Here is a 24,743-nt window from a genome sequence, read left to right on the forward strand (position 1 = left end):
TACACGGATAGAGTGTTAAAATCAAGAGATTGATTTGGGGGCATAATTTCATCCATTTCTTTTTCACTTTACACACACACACACTCACACACATACAATCTCACACAAACAAGTACTCACACACACACACACACACACACACACATACACTCTTGCACAAACACGTACACACACAGGCACATGCAAATACATAAATGACTCAACCCCCATCTTATTGCTAGGGCTTGCTATTGCGTGGGCATGGAAGCTTGGATGTCTTAAGCAGGATGTTGTTGGACCCCGAGGTCCTCACCCAGGGGTCTGGGTGTGCTGTGCACAGACGCAGTGAGACGTTTTGGTCGGCACGGCGGCCCAGGGTTCCGGCGTGGTGTCCTTGTTCTTCTTGAGGACCGCGCTGTTTCCCCTCTTACCCCTCGACCCCCTGTCCTCCTGTCCTCACGCCTCCATCCCTGACGTGCTGCTCTGGCCACGAGCTGCGATCCCTCCCTCGCTTTCATGTCCGCCCCATAAGCACCATCCTCTAGATTATCTTCTCTCTTCTCCTGTAACCTGCCCCCATCCCCTCGCCCCTGCCCCTTACCCCCGTCCTGCCGAGAACCCTGGGAAACGCTCAGCAAAGCCACCCACCTTGGCTTACACATCAAGGCAGGGAGCGGATGCGTCTCCCCCCCCCACCCCAAACCCCACCACCCCACCCCCATCTCTCCCGCCATCAGTGCTGCCGGAACCCTTCAATGGGAGCATTCTGCTATTGTTTTTCTTTTTGAGGAGTCCCTTTTTTTTCATCTTTCCTCTTTTCACTCTCTCCCCTCCTTCTTTCTCTTTCTCTCTCCCATCCTCCCTCCCTCTCTTCTTCTTCTCTCTCCACTTTGGCTTTAAATGAAAGCAACAATTGTAATAATTTCAGCAAAGCGCTCCAGTCGTCAGTGAAAAGTTCACATTGTGTAACTGATTTTCCAGTTGAGGGAAGCAGGGCTCTCGTGTTTTGCTGCCCCCCCCCCCCAGGATGTGGTTCTCTCGGCCTCGTACGAGCTATGGGGACAGGGTGGCGGGGGCTTGCGGTGGGGTTCTCGCTAGCTCAAAATTCGCCGGCGGTTTGCTAGAGAGAGAGAGAGAGAGAGAGAGAGACACCAGACAAACAGGCTGGAGGTTCTCACATGACAAAACAATTATTTGTTTACCTCGATCACTCTGTTGTAATTTGTCAGGAGGAGGAGGGGCTTTTAGTCTCTCTTTTTCTCTCTTCCTGTCTCTCACACAAACTGTCTCTCTCTCTGACACATACACACACACACACACACACATGCTATTTTACTGTAGCCAGGAAAGTTATAAATCCAAATGAAAAAATGTGGTTTTGAGCTGAATGAATCACGTGTGATGTAAACTCACTCACTCACATTGTGAAAATGATAATGGGGCATTGGAGTTGTTCTCTGTGATGCAGTCATGTATTTGTGACAGTCAGTCCCACCACAGCGTTCGCTTTGACAGCGTGAGCCGGGTCTGGGAGACGCCACATGTTTTCCAGCGAGTCCAGGGAGGGATTGGACGGGATGGAATTGGTTCGGCAGTGGGTCCATTTGTTTTGATATGCGTGCGGTCGGGGGGGGGATCATAGAGGTTTGCCGCAAAAGCCTTTACACCTATAACAAAGATATGGGTAGAACATAACAATCATGATGTAACATCGCAATTTATTTATTTATTTTCCCATAGGGTTCATATCAACAGCCTTTGCACCTTTAGCAAAGAGGTGAAAGGTTCACACTGTGACATGGATACAGCATAAAAATCATGATCTCATTCATCTTAATTTGGGGTTGTTAAGCAGGCTTTTTGGGGGTGACGTGTGTGTTGTGCGTGCATGTGTGTGTGTAGTCTCCGCTCTATTATTTGCCATTCACACAGTGGGCTGAGCGAGGAGCCACATCCTGACGTGTGGTTAGCAGACAGAGATCATCTGTTCAGCTCAGACATTTCGAACGCATGATGTTAGGATGGGAAAAGGAGTTGGGATCAGTAACGCTGTGGAGAAAATCACTGGCATCAACAGGCACACAGTATTAAGGAAAACAAACCAAAACTAATTGCCCAGTGACTCAACTAAACAATGTATTTTTCGGCTGTAATAGGCCAGTAACGTAAGTGACGTTAGATGCCAGCACTTTCCTGTAGTCACGTAGGGCTGCTTCAGCAGCGGAAATGTAGACCTGTCCGTTTACTGATGCACACACAAACACATGCACGCACATAAGTGTGTGCTGCGAGACTGAAGCAGAGTGTGGGTGACTGAGAAGCAAGGTGTATGCGGGGAGATGCTTGTGGTTAGGATGTTGTCTAGTGTTCGTGTGTCTGTGACAGAGAGAGGGTGGGGTGGGGGGTGGGGGGGGGGTAGAGTATGAGATGTGGCTGCTTGGTTGTCCTGCTGCGCTGCATAGAGTCAGATCAAAGAGCAGGGCAGATGTGTTTTCACTGCCCCCCACCCCAAACTCCTCTTGAAGAGGGCTGCAATGTTTACACACATAACCTCATCTGTCTCAGCCAGGGCTCCCCATCCCTCTGCTCCTCGCCCCCGTCCTACGCGGCCTTCCTTTAGCTCTAAGGGACCCACTCCAGGGTCCGGTCTTAGATGTCGTCCCCACGACAACGGAGTGTTTTGAAAACTACACTGCACACGGCATTGCGCTGTTGCTAGCTAGGTTGTTTTAAAGTCACATTTCTTGCATTACCGATGCTACAGCTACATCTACAGTGGGGAAAATAACTGTTTGACCCCCTGCCGATTTCACAAGTTTGGCCACTTGCAAAGAAATGTAGGTCTATTTTAACAGTGAGAGACAGAATATCAACAAAAACATCCAGAAAACTGCATTTTATAAACGTTATGGATTGATTCGCATTTGTCGCGGAAAATAAGTATTTGAATCCCTAGCAAAACATGACTTAGTATTTGGTGGAATAACCCTTGTTGGCAAGCACAGACGTCAGACGTTTCTTGTAGTTGGTCACCAGGTTTACACACATCTCAGGAGGGATTTTGGTCCACTCCTCTTTGCAGATCCTCTCCAAATCCTTAAGGTTGCGTTTTCAATGAGAGGGAATGAGGTTCAAGCCCAATATTCCACGGTACATGGCCCCATCCATAGTCCCCTCGATGCGGTGGAGTCGTCCTGTACCCTTGGCAGAGAAACAGCCCCAAAGCATAATGTTTCCACCTCCATGCTTGACGGTGGGGATGGTGTTCTTGGGGTCATATTCAGCATTCTTCCCCCTCAAAACGCGGCAAGTCGAGTTGATGCCAAAGAGCTTGATTTTGGTCTCATCTGACCATATCCTGTCTCCCAATCCTCCTTAGAATCATACAAGTGTTCATTGGCAAACTTCAGACAGCCCTGTCCTTGAGCAGGGGGACCTTGCGAGTGCTGTAGTACTTCAAACCATTACGGCGTAGTGTGTTGCCAATGGTTTTCTTGGTGACTGTGGTCCCAGCTGCCTTGAGATCATTCACAAGCTCCCCCTGTGTAGTTCTGGGGTTATTCTGCACCTTTCGGATGATCACCGATACTGCACGAGGGGATATCTTGCATGGAGCCCCAGACCTAGAGCGATTGACAGTTGTTTGGTGTTGCTTCCATTTGCGAATAATCACACCAATAGTTGTCTGCTTCTCACCAAGCTGCTTGCAGATGGTTTTGTAGCCCATTCCAGCCTTGTGCAGGTCTACAATCTTATCTCTGACGTCCTTGGACAACTCTTTGGTCTTGCCCATGGTGGTGAGGTTGAAGGTGTGAAGTATGATTCTTTGGACAGGATTCTTTTACACACGTCACCAGTTGAGATCAGGTGTACCTTGTTAGGCCTAATGAGGACTAATCTGTGTGCTTCTTGGGCACATAACTGGTCTGTGGGAGCCAGAATTCTTGCTGTTTGGTAGGGGTTCAAATACTTATTTTCCGCGACAAATGCAAATCAATTCATAACTGTTATAAAATGCAGTTTTCTGGATGTTTTTGTTGATGTTCTGTCTCTCACTGTTAAAATAGACCTACCATTACAATTATAGATCACACATTTCTTTGCAAGTGGCCAAACTTGCGAAATCGGCAGGGGGTCAAATACTTATTTCCCCCACTGTATGCTATAGCCTACACCTAAACATGATTGTTATCAAAGCAATGACACTGCGAGATAGGAGATGCATCTTATAAATCGTTTACTTGCTTTTGGCGAACTTACCATATCTAGCAGACAGTGTGTAGCAGTGTCACTAAATAGCAAACAAACTCAGAAAAGGCTTTGGCTGCTGATGTTTCCGATAGATTACGTCCTCCTCGTAGAAAGAGAACAAATTGTCTGACAAATATGACGTGTCTGACAATCACAAATAGATTTGGTATTCATTGCCACTGAGGACATGGTGGAAGCTTTGGAGGGCGGAGCTCAGTCTGAAGCTTCACGGAGCATGAAAGGTGATTAGATAAAGTTGGGGCCCTGTCGTCACCATTTCCAAAAAGCTCTGTTTTGGGCTGTCCACATGATGAAATAAGGGCTGTGTTTTCAAATCTCCACTCAGGAACAGGAGTTTTGAAAAGTATGCGTTTTCTGACCAAAAGGCCAAAACGCAAGAGAACTTCTCCGTTTTTACCGTTATCGTGTGGACACTCTCTTAGACACTAACCAGGCACACCCTCAAAATCTCCCCTCCAGACACACACACAATATCTCACCAGTGACCTCTCCATCTCATCATAAAAGCTGTTAATGTTGATCGTCCTTTCCAACGCATCCACCCACTGAACGTGATCCCCTAACGTTCCTCATCATTTTTTCCTAAAAGCCTCTGGGTATCCAAGGGAAACTCAACATTAACAAACAGCCTTCGTAACCAAGACATACTGTATCTGATCTGTTTGCTTGTTTTGCTCTTTACCTTGGGGAGGTATTGTCCTCCCACACCTGGGCAAGACTCTAACTCACCGGTTGGGTGGTGGTGGTGGGTAGCATTGGGAGTGCCTCAGCATGCTTTTTTTGTTGACACCTTAATTCCAGAGACATGGGCAAACCCAGCATATATAAACGCCCCTTCGAGTCAAACCAAGGTGTGTGGTTGTATCTGCAGAGGTAAGTTTATGGGCAGAAGTGGCTTATGCCCTAATTGTTTCACGCGGCCTCCTTCAAGGTGGCGTCAGGTGGAGGCGGAGGCATTACTCAATTGCTGCAGAGAGGTGTTTTCCTAAGCGCTTTTCCCATCATGCATCATGGAACGGTTGAGAAAAGCCACAGGCTGGTTGTTGTTGATGTTGCATCTCCACAGAAAGGCCATTTTAATATGCTCTTGCATGTTTAAGAAAGCAGTCGCTTCATTTTTGAAAGGATTGCCTTGAGGTTAACCTCGGAGGCTTTGCTTGATGACTGGAAGTGTGTAGGAAGGGAGGCTTGGATCTCAGCCAAATGAATTCAGGCAGAGGGGAAGTGTAAAGTAAACAAGGATATCAGGTCTCTGTAAATTGATGGTTGATTGCAGTCAAGATGAAGATAAATAAAAGGCCTTGAAGCCTTGTTGTGACTGACTGTGGTCTACAAGAGTTGATTATCAGTGTGTTAGATGCTTGTATGACACGTGTTGTTCTTGCAGTGTGAATCCTGTAAAGAAAGAAAGTCGTTAGATTAACAGGATGTCATCCTGGAAAGAATGAAAATAGTTGGAAAAACAATTAAAGATTACATATATTTATATTTATATATTTTCTCTGCCATTGACATACCGCTGACCCACCCCAAAATTGTATTTTTCCTAATTGCTGGGTATACCTTCCGAATCCTTCACTTGAGGCCTCATGGGCTGTCTGCCTTGTCAGTCACAGTATCACGTAACGCATATGGATGAGACAGAATAACCATCATCTTTGCTATGGCCTGAAACATTGAGGCCCCTAGTTAACAGTCTGTGGTTGCTTGTTTTGTGTATCAGCCAAAAGGTGCTTTCCGTTCAAAATTTGGCCACCTGCTAGCTCCCAAGGCTATTCACTATTTCATGATTCAAGTCAAACCCTGCGAAACAGCTTTTACAGCACATCAGAGCCAGTTATATCACCGGAATTCATCAGTTAGCAAGCTAGTTAGCTTTTGTCAGGGCCAACTATGCTGTTGTTGGTGTTTACAAGGCAAGTCTGTTGGCTTTTAGCTAGTTAGCTCACTAGTTTTAGATGGAAACTTACTGCTGTTTTAGACAACATGCAAATCACATCTTTGTTGAGTATCGTTCTACCCCAGGGACATTTGTGTGCACATGAAGTCGGCTCATCCTGTTCTCGCCAGCCAGTTATATCAGTAGTGTCCTGAAGTTTATTTTCCCATCAGAGCATCACGAAAATAGATGGACGTCTTTGCCGATACAACAAAAAAAAATCTTGCTTGCCAATCTTTCACCAGTGTAAACTCACTTAATTCGTTTATCTTGTTGCTGTTCACTCCTTTATCTTAAGTCAGGGTGAAAAAAAAAAAAAAGTTGACCGTTCTCAGGCTCAGTCAGAAGGGATTGTCATCTTTTCCACTCCTTTGAAGTTTCATCCAGTTCTCCAACCAAAAAAAACAAAAACTTTATCGAGCACAATTAGTTTATCTTTTACAGCCTGTGCGACTGTGTTCTCTCGTTTTCGAGTTCTGCCTTTTTTAGTGCTACAGGGGGCCGTAAGCCACCACAGTGGGGTTTTAGTAGGCCTGTTATTGAGCAGGCCTGGGGTGCTGCACCCAGTGTAAGTAGCGTTAGTGCTAGTGCTGTCTTATTTATGGCCCTCTCCAGGCCTCGGTACCTCGGTGGACGGGTTCCAGCCGTGGGGAGTTTGCATCATTCCTCTCAGATTAGACCTCTCTGGTTCCCACAGACTTTTCACAGCCTGACTCATGCTGCTCATGTTAATTATTCAGCTTTCAAAATACCCCCCCCCCCCCCCCACACACACACACACACACTCTTACAGACTCTCCTCTACTGTCTTTCCTTGTCTCGTTTTCTCTCTCTCTCTCTCTCTCCTCTTTCTCTCTCTCTCTCTCTCTCATTCTCATCCTTCATTTTAGTGGCTCATTTTGTTTTGTTCCAACATATTCACTATTTTCTCTCTTCCTCTCTTCTTTCCTAGTCGCTCTCTCCCTCTCTCTCTCTCTCTCTCTTTCTCTGTCTTCCCTTTGAGAGTTGGCAGAGTGGGAAAGAAGCGTTTTCATAGAGCACTTTCTCAGAGGAAGTTATCGCTGCCTCACTGTTGCTTTTTCTTTCAAGTTTTTTCAAACAGCTTGTGTAATGAATATCAAAGCATTGCGATGCAAATTGTCTTCCACATGTTTCATGGAACTTCTCAGTGTCCATGCCTGTAGGTGTGTGTGTGTATATGTGTGTGTTCTCATGCGCATGGGTGGTGGTGTTCCGTGGTTTTGTGGGTCTGGAGATCCCCTCAGAACCCGTTTAACCTTTTTCAGAGAAAGACAGCCGTGTCCAAAGCAACTGCCTTGTCTGTGTGTGTGTGTGTCTATGTGTCTGCCTTTGTCTGTCGGTGTGTGTGTGTGTGTATCTCTGTGTGTCTGCTTCTGTCTGTCTGTCTGTCTGTCTGTCTGTCTGTGTGTCTGTGTGTCTGCCTCTGTCTGTGTCTGATGGAGACAGACATTAGCAGCCCACACTTTGACATGAATTCCTCTTGCACAAAGACAATCGTCTGTTTCTGCTGGGCCTGGATGCCTGTCTCCGTAGGCACTCTTGAGAGAGAGAGAGACTGCTGAGGTCAGGGGTTGTGTCTCTGGTGCTCTGCTTCTCTTCCTCTCCTCTCCTCGCCCCGACCCGGCGCAGAGCAGACCTCCACGCACATTCCTCCTCGACCGCGCTTCCAGCCCTACTGCCAAAGCCCAGGTTGCACAGCAATCACTCGAATCGGCACAGCAGCAGCCATGGCTTCCAGTGCCAACGCTCAAAACGTGTGTTTAGTCAGACCCCTGGACAGAGCAGTGTGGGGGAGGGAGGGACGGGTACAGTGAAATGGCATTGTTGCAGTCGCACTGATTTGAAATGAAATCCAGCGAAGCAAATAGGCACTTTTAGGTGAAGACATATTTCCTGATATTTTTTGGCCATGCCATTTTTCCTTTGTTCTTTGGTCAGTTACAGTAAATCACACTTAATGTCTTGTGGACAGTATGAGGGGTCCAGCCTTTTGTTAAGCAAAGCCTTGTTTGTGCAAACTTACTTGTCCAATAAAACCTGATTCTGATTTTGAAGCTGTTACGGTCCTCTGGGTCCATCTAATAGAGATGATGAGTGCATGTCCTCTCTGTTGCCTCAGAGAAAAGATCTAATAGCCTTTAGCTATCTCTGGAGGTCTTGGTAATGAAAGTTGATTGTCGGGTGGGGGGGGGGGGGTCTTGTTTTTATATATAATATAAAACTGCTTAGTCATTGTGAGAAGGTGAATTCACAGTCATGCTGGGTGTTTAGGGTCAGCAGCACTCACAATCACACATTCTGTTTGAGCTCAGTCAAGGAGAGGAGGCTTGATCGGTGTTCATTATGGACTGTCAAAGGCACGTGGCATGTGCAAGCATTCAGTAAGCCCCTTTGTCCTCATGTTTTCCAGCTTTGCTCCTAGTATCAGCATGCCTACAATTTACCAGTACTTCCATTGCTTGCAGGTTTAAAAATGTGTGTGTATGTATATATGATATGTGTGTGTGAATGTATGTGTGTATACGTTGTGTGTGTATATACATGTAGTGTGTGTGTGTGTGTATACGTTGTGTGTTCCTGTTGAAAGCAGACCCCTTCAGCCTATGTCTTTTAACACCAGACATCATTTGCCTCAGCCCACGCAGCCCCAGCAACCTCTCCATTTGTCAGTTATGGTAATGTTCCAACACGTTTCACAATCTGCCTCCCCAGACCCTCCAGGCCAGCCCCAACCACTGCACACTCGCGCTTAGGCACATAACTGTTTGACAGGCATTATTATTTTAAGAGACGCCATTTGATGTCCTGGATGAAAGGCCAGGTTAATTCCTTGCGCCAGTTTTGGTGAAGCTATGTTTGTCTGGAGGCATTACAGCATATAGCATATTTTTATGTGGTTTTGTGTTACAATCAGAAATATGATAAGTTCATAGCACTCCACAGCATTCGGTTATAGAAGGGCCCGGCCCTGTTGCTGAGACCTCTTAGATACACAACAGCACCCTAATAATAGGCCCAGTGTGTGCTTATAGACGCATGCCGCTAGACTCTGACAGTCACAGACACACACGTGTCTGCGGATCAAATGGTGGGTGGACTTGCCGAGGCATTTCACGGCTGTGGGGTTACTGAGGCAAAGAAAGCAATTTGGTCTTATAAAATCTGGCAGGCAAACAGAGGGCTTCTCTCTTTTTCGCTTTGTTTTTGCTTTGATAATACCCGAGAGACGGAGAAAAAGAATATTCCCATGGGTTTGCTCCCATGACAACAGCAAATATCTCCAAGTGATACAAAGAGGTTTTTTTTGTGTGTCGAGTATCAACATGCTACTTTAGTTGATCTGAATGTGAACTGCATGTAAGTGGTGGGCCGGGTGTTGTAACTGTGACAGAGGTTTGTCATTAGGCTAAGTGTTTCCAAAGGGGGGCCAAGCATAATATTTTTTAAACTCACCCTGGATTTTTTTTATGCTGTTTGTCTTTTTTGAGGAGGAACAGGGTGGACAAAGCAGGTCGGAGTATTTTTCCGGACGGAGCGAAACCCTAGACCCATTAAACAGCTCAGCAATAACAAAGAGGACCGCCCTTCAAAAGATGTGAGTTACCATCCGACGCAAAACTTTTTCCAGCGCTGGGAACATGACAATAAAGAAAGCTTAGACAAAAACACACTCCGGCACCAACGCTCACTCTGCTCACAGCGCTTCCCATGTTTTTCACAGAGCAAAGCAAGCAAGCGCCCAGGCCGAGGCCAGTCACTCTGACCCACCGGGCCAAGGCTGTGGCAAGCCGGAGGCACCGGGCCCGTGCGGTTCATCACCAGAAGCAGAGCGGCGGGGAGGTGTGCTGCCACCCCTCTGCCCTCAGGAGGTTGGTGGGTACGGAGCTCTCAGTGAGATCCCAGGGGGTGCACCGAGCTCCGGGGGCGCCAGCCTGGAGGGGGGAGAAGGTGAAGCGCTGGCGCCTCTCTCCCTCTCCAAACCCAGGAATGAGCGCTCGAGGACCACAAGCCAGGAAGTGGCTGCCAACCCACAGCAGCAGGAGCGCAGCAGCACCACCAGAGCTCCCCCACCAGCCCAGCCATGCGTGGGGGCTGACGACGACGACGACAACAACAACAACAACAACAACTGCAGCAGGAGCAGGAAAAGGCCCAGCCGCTTGCAGGGGGGCCTATTTACGCACGACGCAAAGCGTCTGTGCCTCGGAGGGCCTTCAGAGCCAACTGCTGAGGTGCAGCAGCCTGACAGCTCTGAGAGAGCCTCACCGCGGAGCTCCGTTCTGGGACCCTGTCCCCGTCCACCTCCTCCTCCTCTTTTGGAACATGCTGGAGAGAGCCTCACGCTGGAGGCGGAGCTTGCCGCACATGGAAAACAGGCCGGGAGACTCCCCCTCCGCGTCAGTAACACGGAGCAGACGAACCCGAGCAGGCTGGCCACAAGTCTGAGAGGCCTATCTGTCAAGCCCCAATCCTCTGGCTCCTCTATTAGTTCCAGACCCGCCGCCAAGGAGGAGGGGAGGCAGAGTGCGGCCAGAACATCCCGACTACGGCGGCCCAGAAAGTCCTGAGGGAACCAGGCTGCAGTAAAGATGCCTGACGCCACGCAAAAATGGATGTTGCTGCATGTCCTTGCACTGCGCTCTGTCTCTGATGCGCCCTCTCAGCCGCAAAGTCTCTCCCCCTACACACACACACACACACACACAGACAAACTCAGTCTAAATGTCTCCTCATGCACAATCAGTAACACACACATTCCCTGTCTGTGTTATATTACTGACATCTTATGTCTGGAAATGAGTCCGCATGAGATGGCTCCAACCAATGGGAAATGAGAAACAAATAAATAACAAGGCACTCACACATACTCAAAACATTAAACCATGTATTGTGAACCGAAAGATTTAGTCTTCCACTGAAGATTTGAATTTCAGACAAGTAGGACCCGTGGAGGACGCCATGGCAACCGGCCCAAATCACCCTGGCTCCATGTGTCTGAAATATCAAATCTTCAGGCTTTAGCGTGGGTCTATGATTGATTTCGGTGTGTTTTCACATACAGAAAATGCCTTTAAGTAGTTTTCATCTGTTTCTTGGAAACGTCATGGCGATCAGGATAGGATTCTTTGTTTATCTTTTGTTGTTACCAAACAATTATACAAGAGATGTTTCGGTCATGCTTGTGATTAAGATCCAACGTTCCACGTGCATGTCAGACACACCATTTTAATTTCTTCCTAACACATGACAGTGCAAACAACCCATGCCTCTGTTAGCCAGACATTTGTACTCGCATCATGCAAGGACTCATCTGGCTACAATTAATGAAATGACCCACATGTTATCTGTTAAAGGGTGATGGCTGAACCCTAGAGTGTTTTAGGTTTTAACCAACTTTTTTGGCTTTTTGTATTAAAGAAATACCAAAAGCGATATTCCTTTTTCTTTTCCCTTTGTAAGCTTAACAACATAGATGCAATCCAGGCATGTACAGAATGCTTTGATTAAGTGTACCTATCTTTATGATGTTGGTACTGTGTAATCCAAAATATGACAAATTGGTCTGGCCCAATGACTGTAGACAGGTTGTCTCTCAAGTGAAGCAACCACAGGTCTAGCGCCCCTGATGGTGGACTGCAGTACAATGTGTAACTGCCCATCCCCAAGTGTTGCAGTGACATTTCATTTGAACAGTTAGTTTTCCCTGTGCTGATATCTGCATTTTTAATTTTCACACAGAAATGAGTTGTTAAAATGGTATTCTACTGTATCATAAGGAGGCGTGGATACACTTGGGAATGAAGGGATTGACTTGGTAGCTGTGGTTGAGTTTGTCAGGCAACTTAGATAAGTTTGGGTTTGCAACTTAAATATTGCAAACTTAACATTGCATTTATGTAATCGCTTACCAAATATTGTGTAGGTGTAGAACAATCTAGCCAGATCTGCTTCAACTGAAACATAAATTAATCTTGTCAGCATACAGTGAGTATTACCTATAAGGGTACTACGTTCCGTCGTTGCTGCATGTTCAATGACGACAGTATGCCATGCGCTACACCTCGATTAAGGGACAAGGGGATGGGTTTACCACATTAATAAGCATACCCGACTACTTTTCTTTCAGTCATTGGGTGTAGGCCTACCTGATTTTGAGACTACAGCGCAAACGCTGGCTTCAAGTTTAACAACATGGCGGAGGTATTTCGGCTTCATTTCTATAGAACGGAAGGGCATGGAGCCATGTCGTCCACCTCCTATAAGGTCAATGGTCTGGCCTACAAACACAAACTCTGGGTTCCTCTTGATCTGTTTGTGTATCCAACAGTCTTGCCAAGAATCTCATAACTGCTTGGAACGCATATGGAGTCATTCTCATTCAGATGGTACCCTATCAACTCACAGCAACTATAAGTGGCATCAGTGGAAGCTACGTGTTGCAGTAACGAATGTCGTGGGGAATGGTCTATTGTTTAAACACAATTTATAGATTGCTTTATACTCAAAGTGCACAACAAATAAATCAAATTTTGAACAACTTTTAATTCTCTTTTCATACAAAATATTTAATAAATATGACTTTTCAAAAAATATTGCCAGGAACACCTCAAAAAAAGAACATTCTGAGGTTAACACTAATGTCAAAAGTTGGACACAAAATGTCACCGTGATTTCAAAGGATTTTACAAATGAATGAAATATGATAGTTTGTCTTTTAATGAAGAGCCTATAAAAATAAAAAAACAAGACAACAGTCCATGTACACAGCAAAAAAATTTAAAATAACAGACTACCAAAGAGCAAGGCAGTTTTCTACAGTGTTCCCATTGGCCCCTTTACTGTTCAAGTATTCAATGCCTAGCTTATGATGTCATGCAATCTAAAGCCAGAAGTGAAATGGTGTAGCATTCTGAAGCATGCGCTACCTCAGGCACAAAGCAGACTTTCGTGGGGTTTTCAGTGGGCAACTAATAAGCTACTGAAGATTGTGGTTCCCTTAAAGCAATAATGTCTTTATTTGTGGCAAGCAATCTGTATGCCACCGTGTTAAAGTAAAATTCTAAAGCAGCCATTTTCTGTTGATTATGTTTTCCTCACTTGCCTTTCATACTTTAAAAAAAAAGAAAGAAAAAGAAAAACCTCCTGACAATATGAATGTGAAAGATAGACCTTTTACACATTGACATTTTTTTTTTGTACAAAGACCAGAACATTTGGCCTTTTATTATTTTGGCATTTTGAAACACGAAACAAAGTTGTCATCAAAAATAAAGAAGCTGTAAGCTTACAAAGCTATCAAAACCTTCAAAACTAGACAGTACATATAAATAAAAAAGGAATGGTATTTTAAGGCTCTTGATTATTAATTTAATAAATCAAATATACACAGTGATTAATTGAAAAATGTACATATCTACACAAAATGATCTAAATTGACACTTTGAAATTCTTCATATCGCAGCAAATGCTGACAGACCCAACCCGCCCAAAGAAAAAAAATAATAAATAATAAAGTTTTTTTTTTTTTCATTATTATTTTCATTTCTGATGGTTGCTGTGGTGTGGAGCTGCAAAGGCACTTTCAGTACACAACTAGAGGTGAACAACCAGAGAGCCCTTCCAAGTAACACCTACTCTTGTTGATGTCCTTTTAGTTAAAAAATAAAAAAAATATATAAAGTAACACTTGCAAACATGTTGCAAAATACACTGTGTCAGGGGTATAATGGCAGGATACACTCACATATCTGCCCGTTCAATGTCTGAAATGTGGCAGGAGGGTATTTGAAACTAATTTTGCATATATGTGAAATGCAGCACTTGGTATTCCAGCCAACCACAGCAACTATCAATTGCCAGTGTAAGCCAGCTTGTCAAAACTTAAATTAACACAGGGATTCTATGCAAATAATAACTTTAGAGTCAAGAATATGACGAAACAGTTTATGAACTACACATCCCCACATACCCTTCACCTACTCCCCGTTACCAGAACATGGAACAGGAAGGAGGCGTTGGGTGGGTGGGGCTTGTAGGGTTTTGGTTTGCATGACAACACAGTTGCCTGCTATACAATATAGTCCACCCTGTTTAAGCTCTGTGCTGTTTCCAAGTCTCTGTTGTCTTGTTTATTAGTCCAGTTTGGGTTTTTATTGGATGTGCGCTCCTCTCTCTCCACCAGCGTGTAGGCCGGTTGCTTTGTGAACCGGGCCTTCTGCAGGTGCTTGTCCACGTCCTCGTCCTCTCCCTCGGGGTTGTGTGTCCTAATTTTGGCGATTATGGAGTTCTTGCCCTCATAGTCTTTGATGGCCACAGTGTGGGCACCGTGCTTCTCGATGGGGTTCTTGATCTGGTTGAGCTGCTCACGCACATTGTTGGTCGTGTTGTCCTCGGCGGCTGCCGAGGCCGCTGTGTTGCCGTGGCTGCTCTGTTTCCGACGGCGACGTATACACCACAGGAAGGCAGAGGCCAAGGCAAGGATCCAGATGACAATGAAGATGGAGCTGAGCAAAGGGACCAGGTAGTCTGAGGAAGAAACGGATTAATTCAGATTAATTAATGTCCATTAAGACCATTGCTTTAACTCCATTATGAGTAAACACTTTAAATGGCAGTTTTCTTCCATTTTATCACAGCTCAAACATCTGCTATAACCAGATGCCCTTTGTTTCCCAAAGGCAAAAGTAGCTTTGTTGTTTTAAGATCAAGATTAACGCTGCAGACATCAGCTCTGAAGTATAAAGAAACACCCTGGTGCCTGCTCTGACATGTGTGATTAACTTTGGAATGCATTATAATTTGGCAGTCAATCAGGGAAATTACTTTAAGAATGCATAAACCCTGCAGTTAACATAATTAAGAGGATGTGATCCTAATGCCTCTTTTCAACCTCGCTCACAAGGAAAAAGAATTTGCTTTGTGACAAGCTGGAGACTTGCAGTCTGGTAGCAGGAGGTCTACTGCTGCCATTTTGATAAATGACACTACTGAGGGGTGACTCAAGCGTCCAATTGAAGCTCCATCCAGCTGGCAGAACCAGCCAAGACTTCTCTTTGCATAAGGTTGCAGTAGTGCTCCTCTGTGAGTGAGCCTCAGCAAAGAGAGAAAATGACCTGGCTGTGACTGAAGAGAAGAAGGAGGTGGTCTACGAAGCCAGGGCCAGAGTTTCTGAAAACACTCAGGCCATGGGAGGACGTTCACAAAGGCTCGGCGCTCTGTTGTTCCTCCAAAGTTGTGGGCGCCTGCCTAGAACCTGCCAAAGGCGTTAGACCACTGTATGGGTTCTCACCAGTTTTGCTGTGTCTCCGATGCACTCGGACTTCCGTGATGGCGGCAATGATGGAGTTGTTGCCGTTCCTCTTGCTCACCAGGTCAATGATCCGGTCGGTGATCTCTTTCACTGGACTCCTGTCCATTCTGGGCTCATCAGTTGACTTATGAAAGAAGAGAAAGAGGAGATTGAGGGGAGAAATATCTTGGCACCAGTGGCTGCTCTAGAGCAACATTACCTTTTTTTTTTTTTTTTTTACTCTGGTGTTTTGTTCTACTCGCTTGGCTGCTTTGTCAGCCTTGTCTTATTGAGAGAATACTCTCTGCAAATTGTGAAGACCTCAGAAGCATTCACAGTACTCATAGATGGTTTGGCTCCAATTTAATGTCTCTATACTGAAGATGCACAGAACTTACAATGCTGACGTGTATCTCGTTGCTCGCGAAAGACGACGGCTCACAGGTGATGCACACAGAGTGCTCCACTGACAGGTTCCTCACAAGGTAGAGATTTCTCAGCTCGTTGCAAATGTTCTCAATGCTCTGGGCCTGGATACAGCACAAAAATATAGTCACACTTAGTTTTCGGAGCATACAAAACATTACAACATAACCTTTCAACTTTTTGTCTTTGTTTTTATTTAACCCACATCTTCTTCCTCCTGCCTTTTTACCCATTCACTTGGGCAAGCTTTTTATTTCAAATAAAATTGGATTTACTGGGTTTTTAAAGAGAAGTCATCTGGGACAGTGTTTTCAGAGCAGTTAGAGAGAGGGCAAGAAAAACACCAGACACGGAATGGGCGATGTGACTTGAATTAACAAAAAAGGGAACACAATTGAGTTGTTAAAGACGGGGAGGGGACGATGGAGGACAAAATGAAAGACAGACAGACAAGGGATGCTCTCCCTGTCCAACTCCAGTCACACTACACTCAAAAGCCTGAGCTGCTTACACCATGGTCACAGCCCATTGACAGGCGGACCGCAGCCTCACGCATTCGTCACTGTCCTCCATCACACTCGCTCATCTCCCAGCAGCCAAACACGTCTGGCTGGTGCCGAGTCGCCCATGGTCACTTAAAGGGACTCAAGCTCACGGGATATTGGCATTGGGGGGGGATTATGGTGTGGTATGCCCCTGGACGCAGTCACGGGATATTAGCAGAGGAATGCTGTAGCTGGGGGATGAGGGTCTGGAGCCAGGACAAAAAGAAAAACACAGGCTTCGGATACGGCCAAGGAGGGGAGAGAGCCGAGCTTGGCTGGAAAACTTTCCCCACGAGGCACATCCCGGGGTCTTAAGAGAACCTGATCTTCCATGGCCCACTACTCCGCATGCACTATTGAATTAGAGCGGTGGGAAGGAGGGAGGAGGAGGATGTGGCCAAAACTCCCATAATTCAATCTCTCTCTCTGTCTTTGTCTGCAGCTATGACTCACTGGAGGCATGATGTCCTTGTTGAATGTGAATGTGATGTTGGCACAGCTGTTGTCTTGGTAAGTGGAGCCGGGATGGCATTTGGAAGGTGGCGGCAGAGGGATGTTGGGCCAGCACTCTCCCAGGCCAGGGCAGGGCTTGATGAAGCAGTGGTCCTCCTTAATGGGCATGCACTGTTGGCCCATAGGGCAGCCCCCACGACCTTTAGCGCTGATCCGACAGGACCTGGGGCCACACCACATCTGCATAACAGACAAGAGACAAGACAAGGGACAGTCAACAACTACCTTCCTCAATGCACATATTTGAACACATTCGAATACCAAACTAAAACTAAAGATGCATTTTCAGAAGAAAATGCAAGTGTGATTGCGTCGTGATTACACTTTGCAAGCTATATGGACGTGAATGCTTCAATCTACACAATGGCTTGACACTACTAACCCCTTTCGGACAAAGCATGGGGCCTCATGTATGCCTCATGTTCGCTTTGAACGAAAAATAGTTGAATGAGCCTTGTGTTTACAATTCTGTCATAAGATACAGAGCAACCATCCATTCAGCAAAGGTAAAAGTTCACCATGAACTCAACTGTTGTTAACATAGATAATTATTTCAAAGAACATATTTGCATGCACACAGCAGAGCTATGTCAGAACTGAATATGGTACTGTACATATGCCCTGGTGTATATGTCAGCCAGCGAATGGAGCAGCTGAAAGGTTTCAGTCAGTCAATGGTGTCAGTCAACGCAACTATATCTATTTTAACAACTATGTAGAACTATAATTTCAACACCTACTCATAACAAGTAAAACAAACTTTATATGTATTTTATTGCAGAATTTTGTTTAATTACAGTCTTTGTTTAAATCCTTTTCCGTAGCATGGGCTGTTTCTAAGCCAATTTAAGCCTAAAATGTTGATTTAAGCCTAAACTGTTATTGTTTGTATTCACTTTATTGCTAATATAAAGGAAAAACACATCCTACATCACTACATTTTACATAGGTATGAGAGATGTGTTGGTGTATTCTTGTTCACATGGGCAATGACTGATTTATAGTATTTCAGGAAAACTGCGCAGGTTCAACAGAGTTGGTAGTGAGCCAACACGACAAAGCCATTTGCCTTCACTGTCTTAATGTTTCTGTAATAGAATTATTGCTATACACTTTTTGCAATAGTTGGATGCATACATCCTAACCATAGCTGTTGCATGCTTTTTTGTTTACACTCTTGGAAGAGTTGACATGCATGCTGACAGAGTAAGCTATACTTGATTGTTTTGTATTTGACTGACATGCACATCTTTGGGGAAAATGTATGTCAAAAGCAAAGTTTGACTGTTTAGTCAATAAAGTCTCTCATATAGGAAATATGGTTCAATTGAAGCGATTTCAAATGAGCCATTTCACCAATTTCAATGGAAGAGAAAAGATGGTGTATGAAATGCTCTTGTTAGGTAGTAGTCGCCCGGTATGATGGGAAAATTATGCAGAGTAAATTTAATCCTACATCCAACATTGGTTAGCATTATGCTAGTAGCTTGACAGCTATGCTACGTGATCATTTATGGGCTGTCTGTTGATTACCACTCAAAACAATAGTGACAGACATGTTTATGTTCATAGCTGACCTGTGATGTAGTGTGTAAAAGGCAAAGTATGAGCAAGTGAGACATACCCTGGTACAGGTGACTTTCCCACTTAAGCACTGACAGGTGTTGCAGTCATCTTCCCACTTCCTGCCATCAGCAGTCACATGTCCATTGATAAGGCAAGGCTGGCCAGTGACTGAGACACACAAACATGGAAATGAATTAACTTCAGAATTCAGGCACAAGGAAAGCAGAAACAGACACATACACCTCACCTCAGAACCAAAAGCAGTTCAAACGAATGCTATGTTCCTTAACTGCTTGCACATGGAACCCACTGATTTATCAAACCCTTTATTCCCCTGCAGTCAGTAATGTATGATCACAGAACCGCCATCACAAACATGAGAATAAGGATATGATTCCTACCTTCCTGACACTGCTGGCCAGACCGTCCAGGTGGGCACAAGCAGCGGTAGCCATTGATCTCGTCTACACAGGTGGAGCCAGGGGCACAGGGGGAAGACTGGCACTCGTTTATGTCTGAAAGAGAGGCGTCAAGGGCATGATTATGGACACACCTTACCAAGTAATCTTCACCCACACTCACCCACACTCAATCTCCATTATCTTTCAATGGAGTCAGAGCCAAGAGCAAATTTCAACAAGAAGTTCTACTGAAGTGAAAAATTCCTGTTGACATTCTTTTTTTCCCAGCATAGACAACGATTGTTAGATAGTTAAGACACTTTGAAATTAATTAAAGACTAGTAAACTAGCTGAACAAGTCTGACACTCCCAATTCAGCCATGCAGCATGATGTAAGCAGAGTCGTGGGAAGCAAAATGAAACGTACCATTTAAACTGACTCCTTGTGCGTATCTTTTATGACTAAATCACACTATTCAAAAAGGTCACAAACTCAGTCACAGAGTGCCTGTTAAAAAAAGGGTATTCATAAAAAGCCATATATCCACTGATGAGTCTTTAAATGGGTTGGGTGGGAACATGAATGATTGCCTGGGGGCTGCAGACAAGTCGTTGTTCGTCTTGCAAGCCTGTGTTCCCTCTGCCCCCCACCAGGGGCTGAGGACATGTGGCCCGTGGAAAGGCAGAGCATGGTCGCACTGGGGGTTTGGCGGCCAGCCCAGAGCATGGCTAATTGGACGGCTAGACCTTTCATTTGCATTCCCCTATGGCTGTTCCCTTGTCCCTGCTAGAGCTGCCTTCATAAGTGAATGTCATCCAGCACTGGGATAAAGGAGGGATCCGACATGGCTGAGCAGCTGATCTGAGAGGATCACTGAACCATTCGCCAAAGGGGACGGGGGGGGGGGGACGGGGGGGGGTGATGAGTCAGGAGAGGGGACAGTGACCCGAGCTGAGAGGGGAAGGCTGGGACTTACTTATACGACAGTCTGGGCCAGCGAAGCCCGGAGCACACTCACAGCGGTACCAGTTGTCTCCATCCACACATGTTCCACTGTTATAGCTGAAAAGGGAGAAGGACAACCGGGTCAGTCCCAGTTCAGCAGCACCCGCCCCAAAGACACACACACACACACACACACACACAGCCAAAGTCAAAATACAGTGAGAATAATCCTCCTGATGGATTTGAAGAGAACTAAATTGAACATGCTACACCTAACCACAAGAGTTCAAGACTATGAGTCATATTAATGTGTCAAACGTTCAACTTTGCAGTGGAACCCCCCCCTTTCTGAAAGCAACACTACCAATTTGTTTACCAAGTTAAAGGATGTATAACATGCAGCAGTGAGCTGTGAACTGAAAGGCCTAACGGCTTAAGAGCAGTTGAACTGTAAGTCATGAGTGTACAATAGAGACTGAGCTGAATGCACCCTTGGAATGACAGTGGGAAGGGAGGGACTGTTTCCCAGCATTGCTGCACTGACTGTGAGAAAACAGTGCGCAGCTGTAGCCCTGTGTTTACAGGAGCTAAATGCTCTAGGAAATGTTTTGCCTGGACTCACCATGGGTGTGGATTGCAGTCGTTGGTATCTGAGAGAGAGAGAGAGAGAGAAAAAAAAAAAAAAAGAAGAGGGAGTGAATTTGTTTTATTTCACACGCTTATGACTAGAGACAGATCACAACAGAGAACATGTCTGTGCCTGTGTTGAATGAAAGGCTGATTATTCCTCGTCATTAACCGATACTGCCCTTTTTCTCTGCTTCTGGAATGGGTTTCAGGTTTTCAACCTCCATCTCTCCTCTACCCTCCCTCTTCCCTTTCAGAAATGTTTGGGAATCCATATTTGCCCCGGTTCATGCACACTAGGACGCCCGAGAGAGCGAGAGAAGAAGGCCGGGGAAAGGAGACCGGAGGGGAGGGGTGACACGAAGTGGTGTAGAGGAAGGGGGTGGGGGGGGGGAGAGAACATCTGTCTCCACTTTCCTCATTTAAAACTTTTTTTTCCCCCTCTCTCGCTGTCCATCTCTCTCTCATGACCAGCAGCAGTCTACAGAGCCGGCATGAGAGAGGAGAGATGAAGGGAGAGAGAGGAGAGATGAAGGGAGGGACAGAGGGCATGCAAGACAAATAGTAAGGGAGGAAAAAAAAAGAAAAAAAGAAGGGGGAAAAAAACTAAACAAAAAAAAAACAGAGGAACTTTCGGCTGAAGTAATAAAGGTTACTCGGCCATCTCTGCCTGTCTATGTTAGTCTCAGCTGGTCTTTCTTCCCCCTACACTCCACCCAGCCACGCTGATCCCTCAGCCTCCATTTCCCTGTGGGAGTGTGGCCAGTCACCATCTCAGAAATGCTCACCTCTACTTTCAGGTGTGTGTGTGTGTGTGTGTGTGTGTGTGTGTGTCCCCTGAGCTGTGGCACTCACTTTCAGTGCAAGTGGAGCCCTCCCAGCCCTCCTTGCAGACGCAGGTGAAGGAGTCGCCGCTCACCACGCACGTCCCTCCGTTCTCACAGGGGTTGGGTAGGCAGCTGCTGTTCTTCGCTGCAGAGGAAAGAGAGAAGGGAGGGGAGGGGGGTATGGGCGTGGAATACAAATTCAGATCATGAGAACACTGACCCAAAATCTCAACTTGCAACATTATAAGAAGTTCTCAATAACAGCAGCTGAAGATTAATTACAAGAGAATGGGTGTATATGTGTGTGTGTGTGTGTGTGTGTGTGTGTGTGGAGGGGGGATTTTTGAGAATCAGTGGTCCCGAACACCCCGAACTTTGGCGGGGATAATCTGTCTGATCAGGCTTTTTGTGCAGATTAGTGTCAGGACTCGCTGGCCATGATGAAAAGGTAAGGGGAGGAGTGTTGATGGAGAAGGGAGATAAAAATGCGGTGGGGATCTCCGCAGCCTGTACCTGGAGAACTATACTTCCCCCAACAAGAGTTTCAAATGACAGACAGGTGTTGAGAATCTGCAATCCAACACCTTGCTCATACAGCGGCATGCTTTCAGATAATGCAGTGAAAGCCGTCCTAAACGTTGTCAAAACGTTGTTATTGTGAACTTCCAGGAACGCCCTCGAAGCAATGCTTAGGCCCCTGCCTAAGTACATCCTCTTTGGCATGTGCATGTTCTAACTGCGCAACAAAAAGCGTGGTGGCGTTGACCTTGGAGGCCAGGTTGCAAAACTCACCAATGTTGCACGTGGCTCCCTCCCAACCTGGGGCGCACTTGCATGTAAAGTTGTCCCCCTCGTCCAGGCAGGTTCCCCCGTTGTTGCAGGTGGCCTCATCGCACTGGCTCTCACCTGCAGTGATGGTACAACAGTCAAGATTGCATAACTTCACATGTCTCCGTACACAAACACACACCCACCCACACACACACCCCCCCCCCCACACACACACACAGGAGCAAAGAGGCAGAAGAACATGGGGTGGGTAGAGAGGGAAGGAGAGCTTTCTTACGGGAGTGGCAGGTTTTTCCCTTCCAGCCATTTCTGCACTCGCAGTAGAAGTCGTTAACCAGGTCTTGACACGTCCCTTTATTGAGGCAAGGACTCATGCGGCAGTCATCAATATCTACAGCGCAAGGAACAGAGGTTGGAAAAAAGCATATAAGAGTACTTTCAGAACCAAGTGAACATGCACAGATCTGTGGTGTAAACCAAGCATATCCTGTGAAATCACAAACACAAAGCAGAATGAGGAAATCCAACTCACTGATCTCACAGTGGTCCCCTTCCCAGCCGTCGGCACAGATACACTGGTACACGCTGACTTTGTCAATACACGTCCCACCGTTTTCACACGGGTTGCTTTCGCAGTCATTAATGTCTGGCAGAAAGAGGAGAGAGATGGGGATGCGTATTAGGCCAAGTGCAGACGGACTCCTTAGACAGGCTGTGCAAACATTTAGATAATGTGTGCCATGTATTGTGTTGGATAGGGCAGTGCTGTTAACATGCCCATTTTATGAACCACTGCAATGTGAGATATTCCCAAGCCTATTATCCCATTTCACTGACAAGCCATTTCACTTTTTGGGGGTCAAAGTCAAATACCCCCACAGTTAAACCAACAAATATCCCCACAAATACCCCCACAGTTAAACCGTCAAATGCCCCTACAGTTAAAGACTGGCTGTCACCACACCACTTCCCTTGCCCATTCTGTAAGTAGTGTAGTTTGTCTTACTCTCGTGACAGTATGTGCCCCTGAAGCCCTCTTGGCACTCGCAAGAGAACTGCCCCCCGGCCTGGCTCCGGCATCGCCCGTGGGGCCCGCAGACGTTCGACGAGATGTAGCGCACACCCTCGGGGGTGCTGTTTGACGTCACCGCCACCGTGCAGCTGTCGATCACTGCGTGGGAGAGAGAGAAGCACGGGGGCGATGTGATGTTCAGTCATACAGAGAGACGCATCTCAAACAAACACAGACAAAATGCAAACACAGACCCTAAGCCTCTTGAGTTTAACAGAGTCCGTTTGCCAGTCTGTGTTTGATATTGTTCCCCTAATGTTCTGTGATGGAGAGACCACAATAATCCTCAAAAGAAAGACCCGAAGCAGATGATGCTTTTTTGATACAGTTACGGCTTCCTGGGCAATTTGCACTGATCTTTTCAGGATGGTTTTACTGTTGAAATCCACCCCGTGTTTTCTTGGAAAGTGCAGAACGGGTGACATGACTCCAAAAGTTCTAGTTCTCAGCCACTGCCAAGTGGAGTGAAACACTGCTGAACTTATCGAGCGCTGCGGTTGGTCTAACCCTCCTCTCTCTCTCTCTCTCTTACTCTCTCTAACACACACACACCTGTATACACATTGACACACACAGTCATGCACATAATCTCTCTCTAGTACACATTCACACACGCACGCACACACACACACAAAGATACACACCAAAAACAGGGAATCCCACCAAGTCATTACCAAACCAAGAACACACACAGAGCTGTGAATAGTTTGCCAGATTTTCAGGAGAGCAGGGGCAGGAGGAAGTGGGAGTGGGGGATGGGGGATGGGGGGTGGGGAGGGGTGGCTGTCCAGAGGGGTTACTGTCAAAAAGCCCATCCTGGCAACAAAAGCCTGAAAGCCTCATGAAAGCGAATCTGAGCCCTCCTTTTCACTGATGTCTCCCTGGGGGAACACACAGTCTCCACTAAGCTAGCCTTACTCAGCAACTACACAATGGCCTGCTACAAGGAGATCACTTTACAGAGAGCCAGAAAGAGAGGGAGGGAGGGACAGAGAGAGAGAAAGAAAGAAAGCTGGGCTGAGGGAGAGAGAGAAAAGAAAAGAAAGAATGAGATTGAGATAGGGATGACAAAAGCCATGTACTGAGAGAGGGTGAGAAAGGGAGGGAAGGAGAGAAGGTGTAAGTGAAGGGAAAGAACTAAAAAAAAGCAAGAGAAAAGAAAAAGAAGAAGAGATGGAGATCTTACCCTGGCAAGCTGTGGTGCGGCAGTGGTCCTTCAGGTGGGAGCAGTTCTTGCCCTCGTAGTCGTCATTGCACTTGCAGAAGTAGTCGGAGGCCAGGTTGAAACACGGCGATCCGTTCTGACACGGATTGGGCTCGCAGTAATCGACGTCCAGCTGGATATGAGGCAAGGGGAGGGGGGTGGAATGGGGTACAAGATAAATAAATACAAATATCAGCAAGTGATGGAGGAAAGTGATATCCAACATTTTTGGAGGCTTAGGAAAGGCAGCGCAGCCCACAGCATCCTCCCTACAGGACCTGCCAGGAAACGCCGCACTAAACGCCCCGAAGAAGGAAAACAAATAAA

General features: G+C 46.2%; 2 protein-coding genes across 6 annotated transcripts in view; one reads left to right on the forward strand and one right to left on the reverse strand.

The window, feature by feature from the left end:
* LOC105902250 (SLX4 interacting protein) overlaps nucleotides 1-11,644 on the forward strand; it is a 38,863-nt gene extending 27,219 nt beyond the window's left edge. For 2 of the 4 annotated variants that reach the window (XM_012829799.2, XM_042709657.1), the window contains 2 exons: nucleotides 9,700-9,806; nucleotides 9,933-11,644. In XM_012829799.2, the coding sequence (XP_012685253.2) occupies nucleotides 9,700-9,806; nucleotides 9,933-10,779 (954 nt within the window). In that variant the 3' untranslated portion in view covers nucleotides 10,780-11,644. The remainder of the gene's footprint in view (nucleotides 1-9,699; nucleotides 9,807-9,932) is intronic. The other 2 variants (XM_031578606.1, XM_031578607.1) reach the window with 2 other exon arrangements.
* Nucleotides 11,645-12,734: 1,090 nt separating this feature from the next.
* The window catches only part of jag1b (jagged canonical Notch ligand 1b), a 30,459-nt gene continuing 18,450 nt past the window's right edge, over nucleotides 12,735-24,743 (reverse strand). For both annotated transcript variants that reach the window (XM_012829887.3, XM_031578605.2), the window contains 14 exons: nucleotides 24,399-24,549; nucleotides 23,147-23,311; nucleotides 22,673-22,786; nucleotides 22,418-22,531; nucleotides 22,144-22,257; nucleotides 21,380-21,496; nucleotides 20,520-20,547; nucleotides 19,929-20,014; nucleotides 18,952-19,065; nucleotides 18,609-18,718; nucleotides 16,925-17,164; nucleotides 15,899-16,030; nucleotides 15,501-15,645; nucleotides 12,735-14,737 (listed from right to left, as the gene is read on the reverse strand). In XM_012829887.3, coding sequence (XP_012685341.2) covers nucleotides 14,280-14,737; nucleotides 15,501-15,645; nucleotides 15,899-16,030; nucleotides 16,925-17,164; nucleotides 18,609-18,718; nucleotides 18,952-19,065; nucleotides 19,929-20,014; nucleotides 20,520-20,547; nucleotides 21,380-21,496; nucleotides 22,144-22,257; nucleotides 22,418-22,531; nucleotides 22,673-22,786; nucleotides 23,147-23,311; nucleotides 24,399-24,549 — 2,088 coding nt within the window. In that variant the 3' untranslated portion in view covers nucleotides 12,735-14,279. The remainder of the gene's footprint in view (nucleotides 14,738-15,500; nucleotides 15,646-15,898; nucleotides 16,031-16,924; nucleotides 17,165-18,608; nucleotides 18,719-18,951; nucleotides 19,066-19,928; nucleotides 20,015-20,519; nucleotides 20,548-21,379; nucleotides 21,497-22,143; nucleotides 22,258-22,417; nucleotides 22,532-22,672; nucleotides 22,787-23,146; nucleotides 23,312-24,398; nucleotides 24,550-24,743) is intronic.

The sequence above is a fragment of the Clupea harengus genome, chromosome 13, assembly GCF_900700415.2.
Source record: "Clupea harengus chromosome 13, Ch_v2.0.2, whole genome shotgun sequence".
Lineage (NCBI taxonomy): Eukaryota > Metazoa > Chordata > Actinopteri > Clupeiformes > Clupeidae > Clupea > Clupea harengus.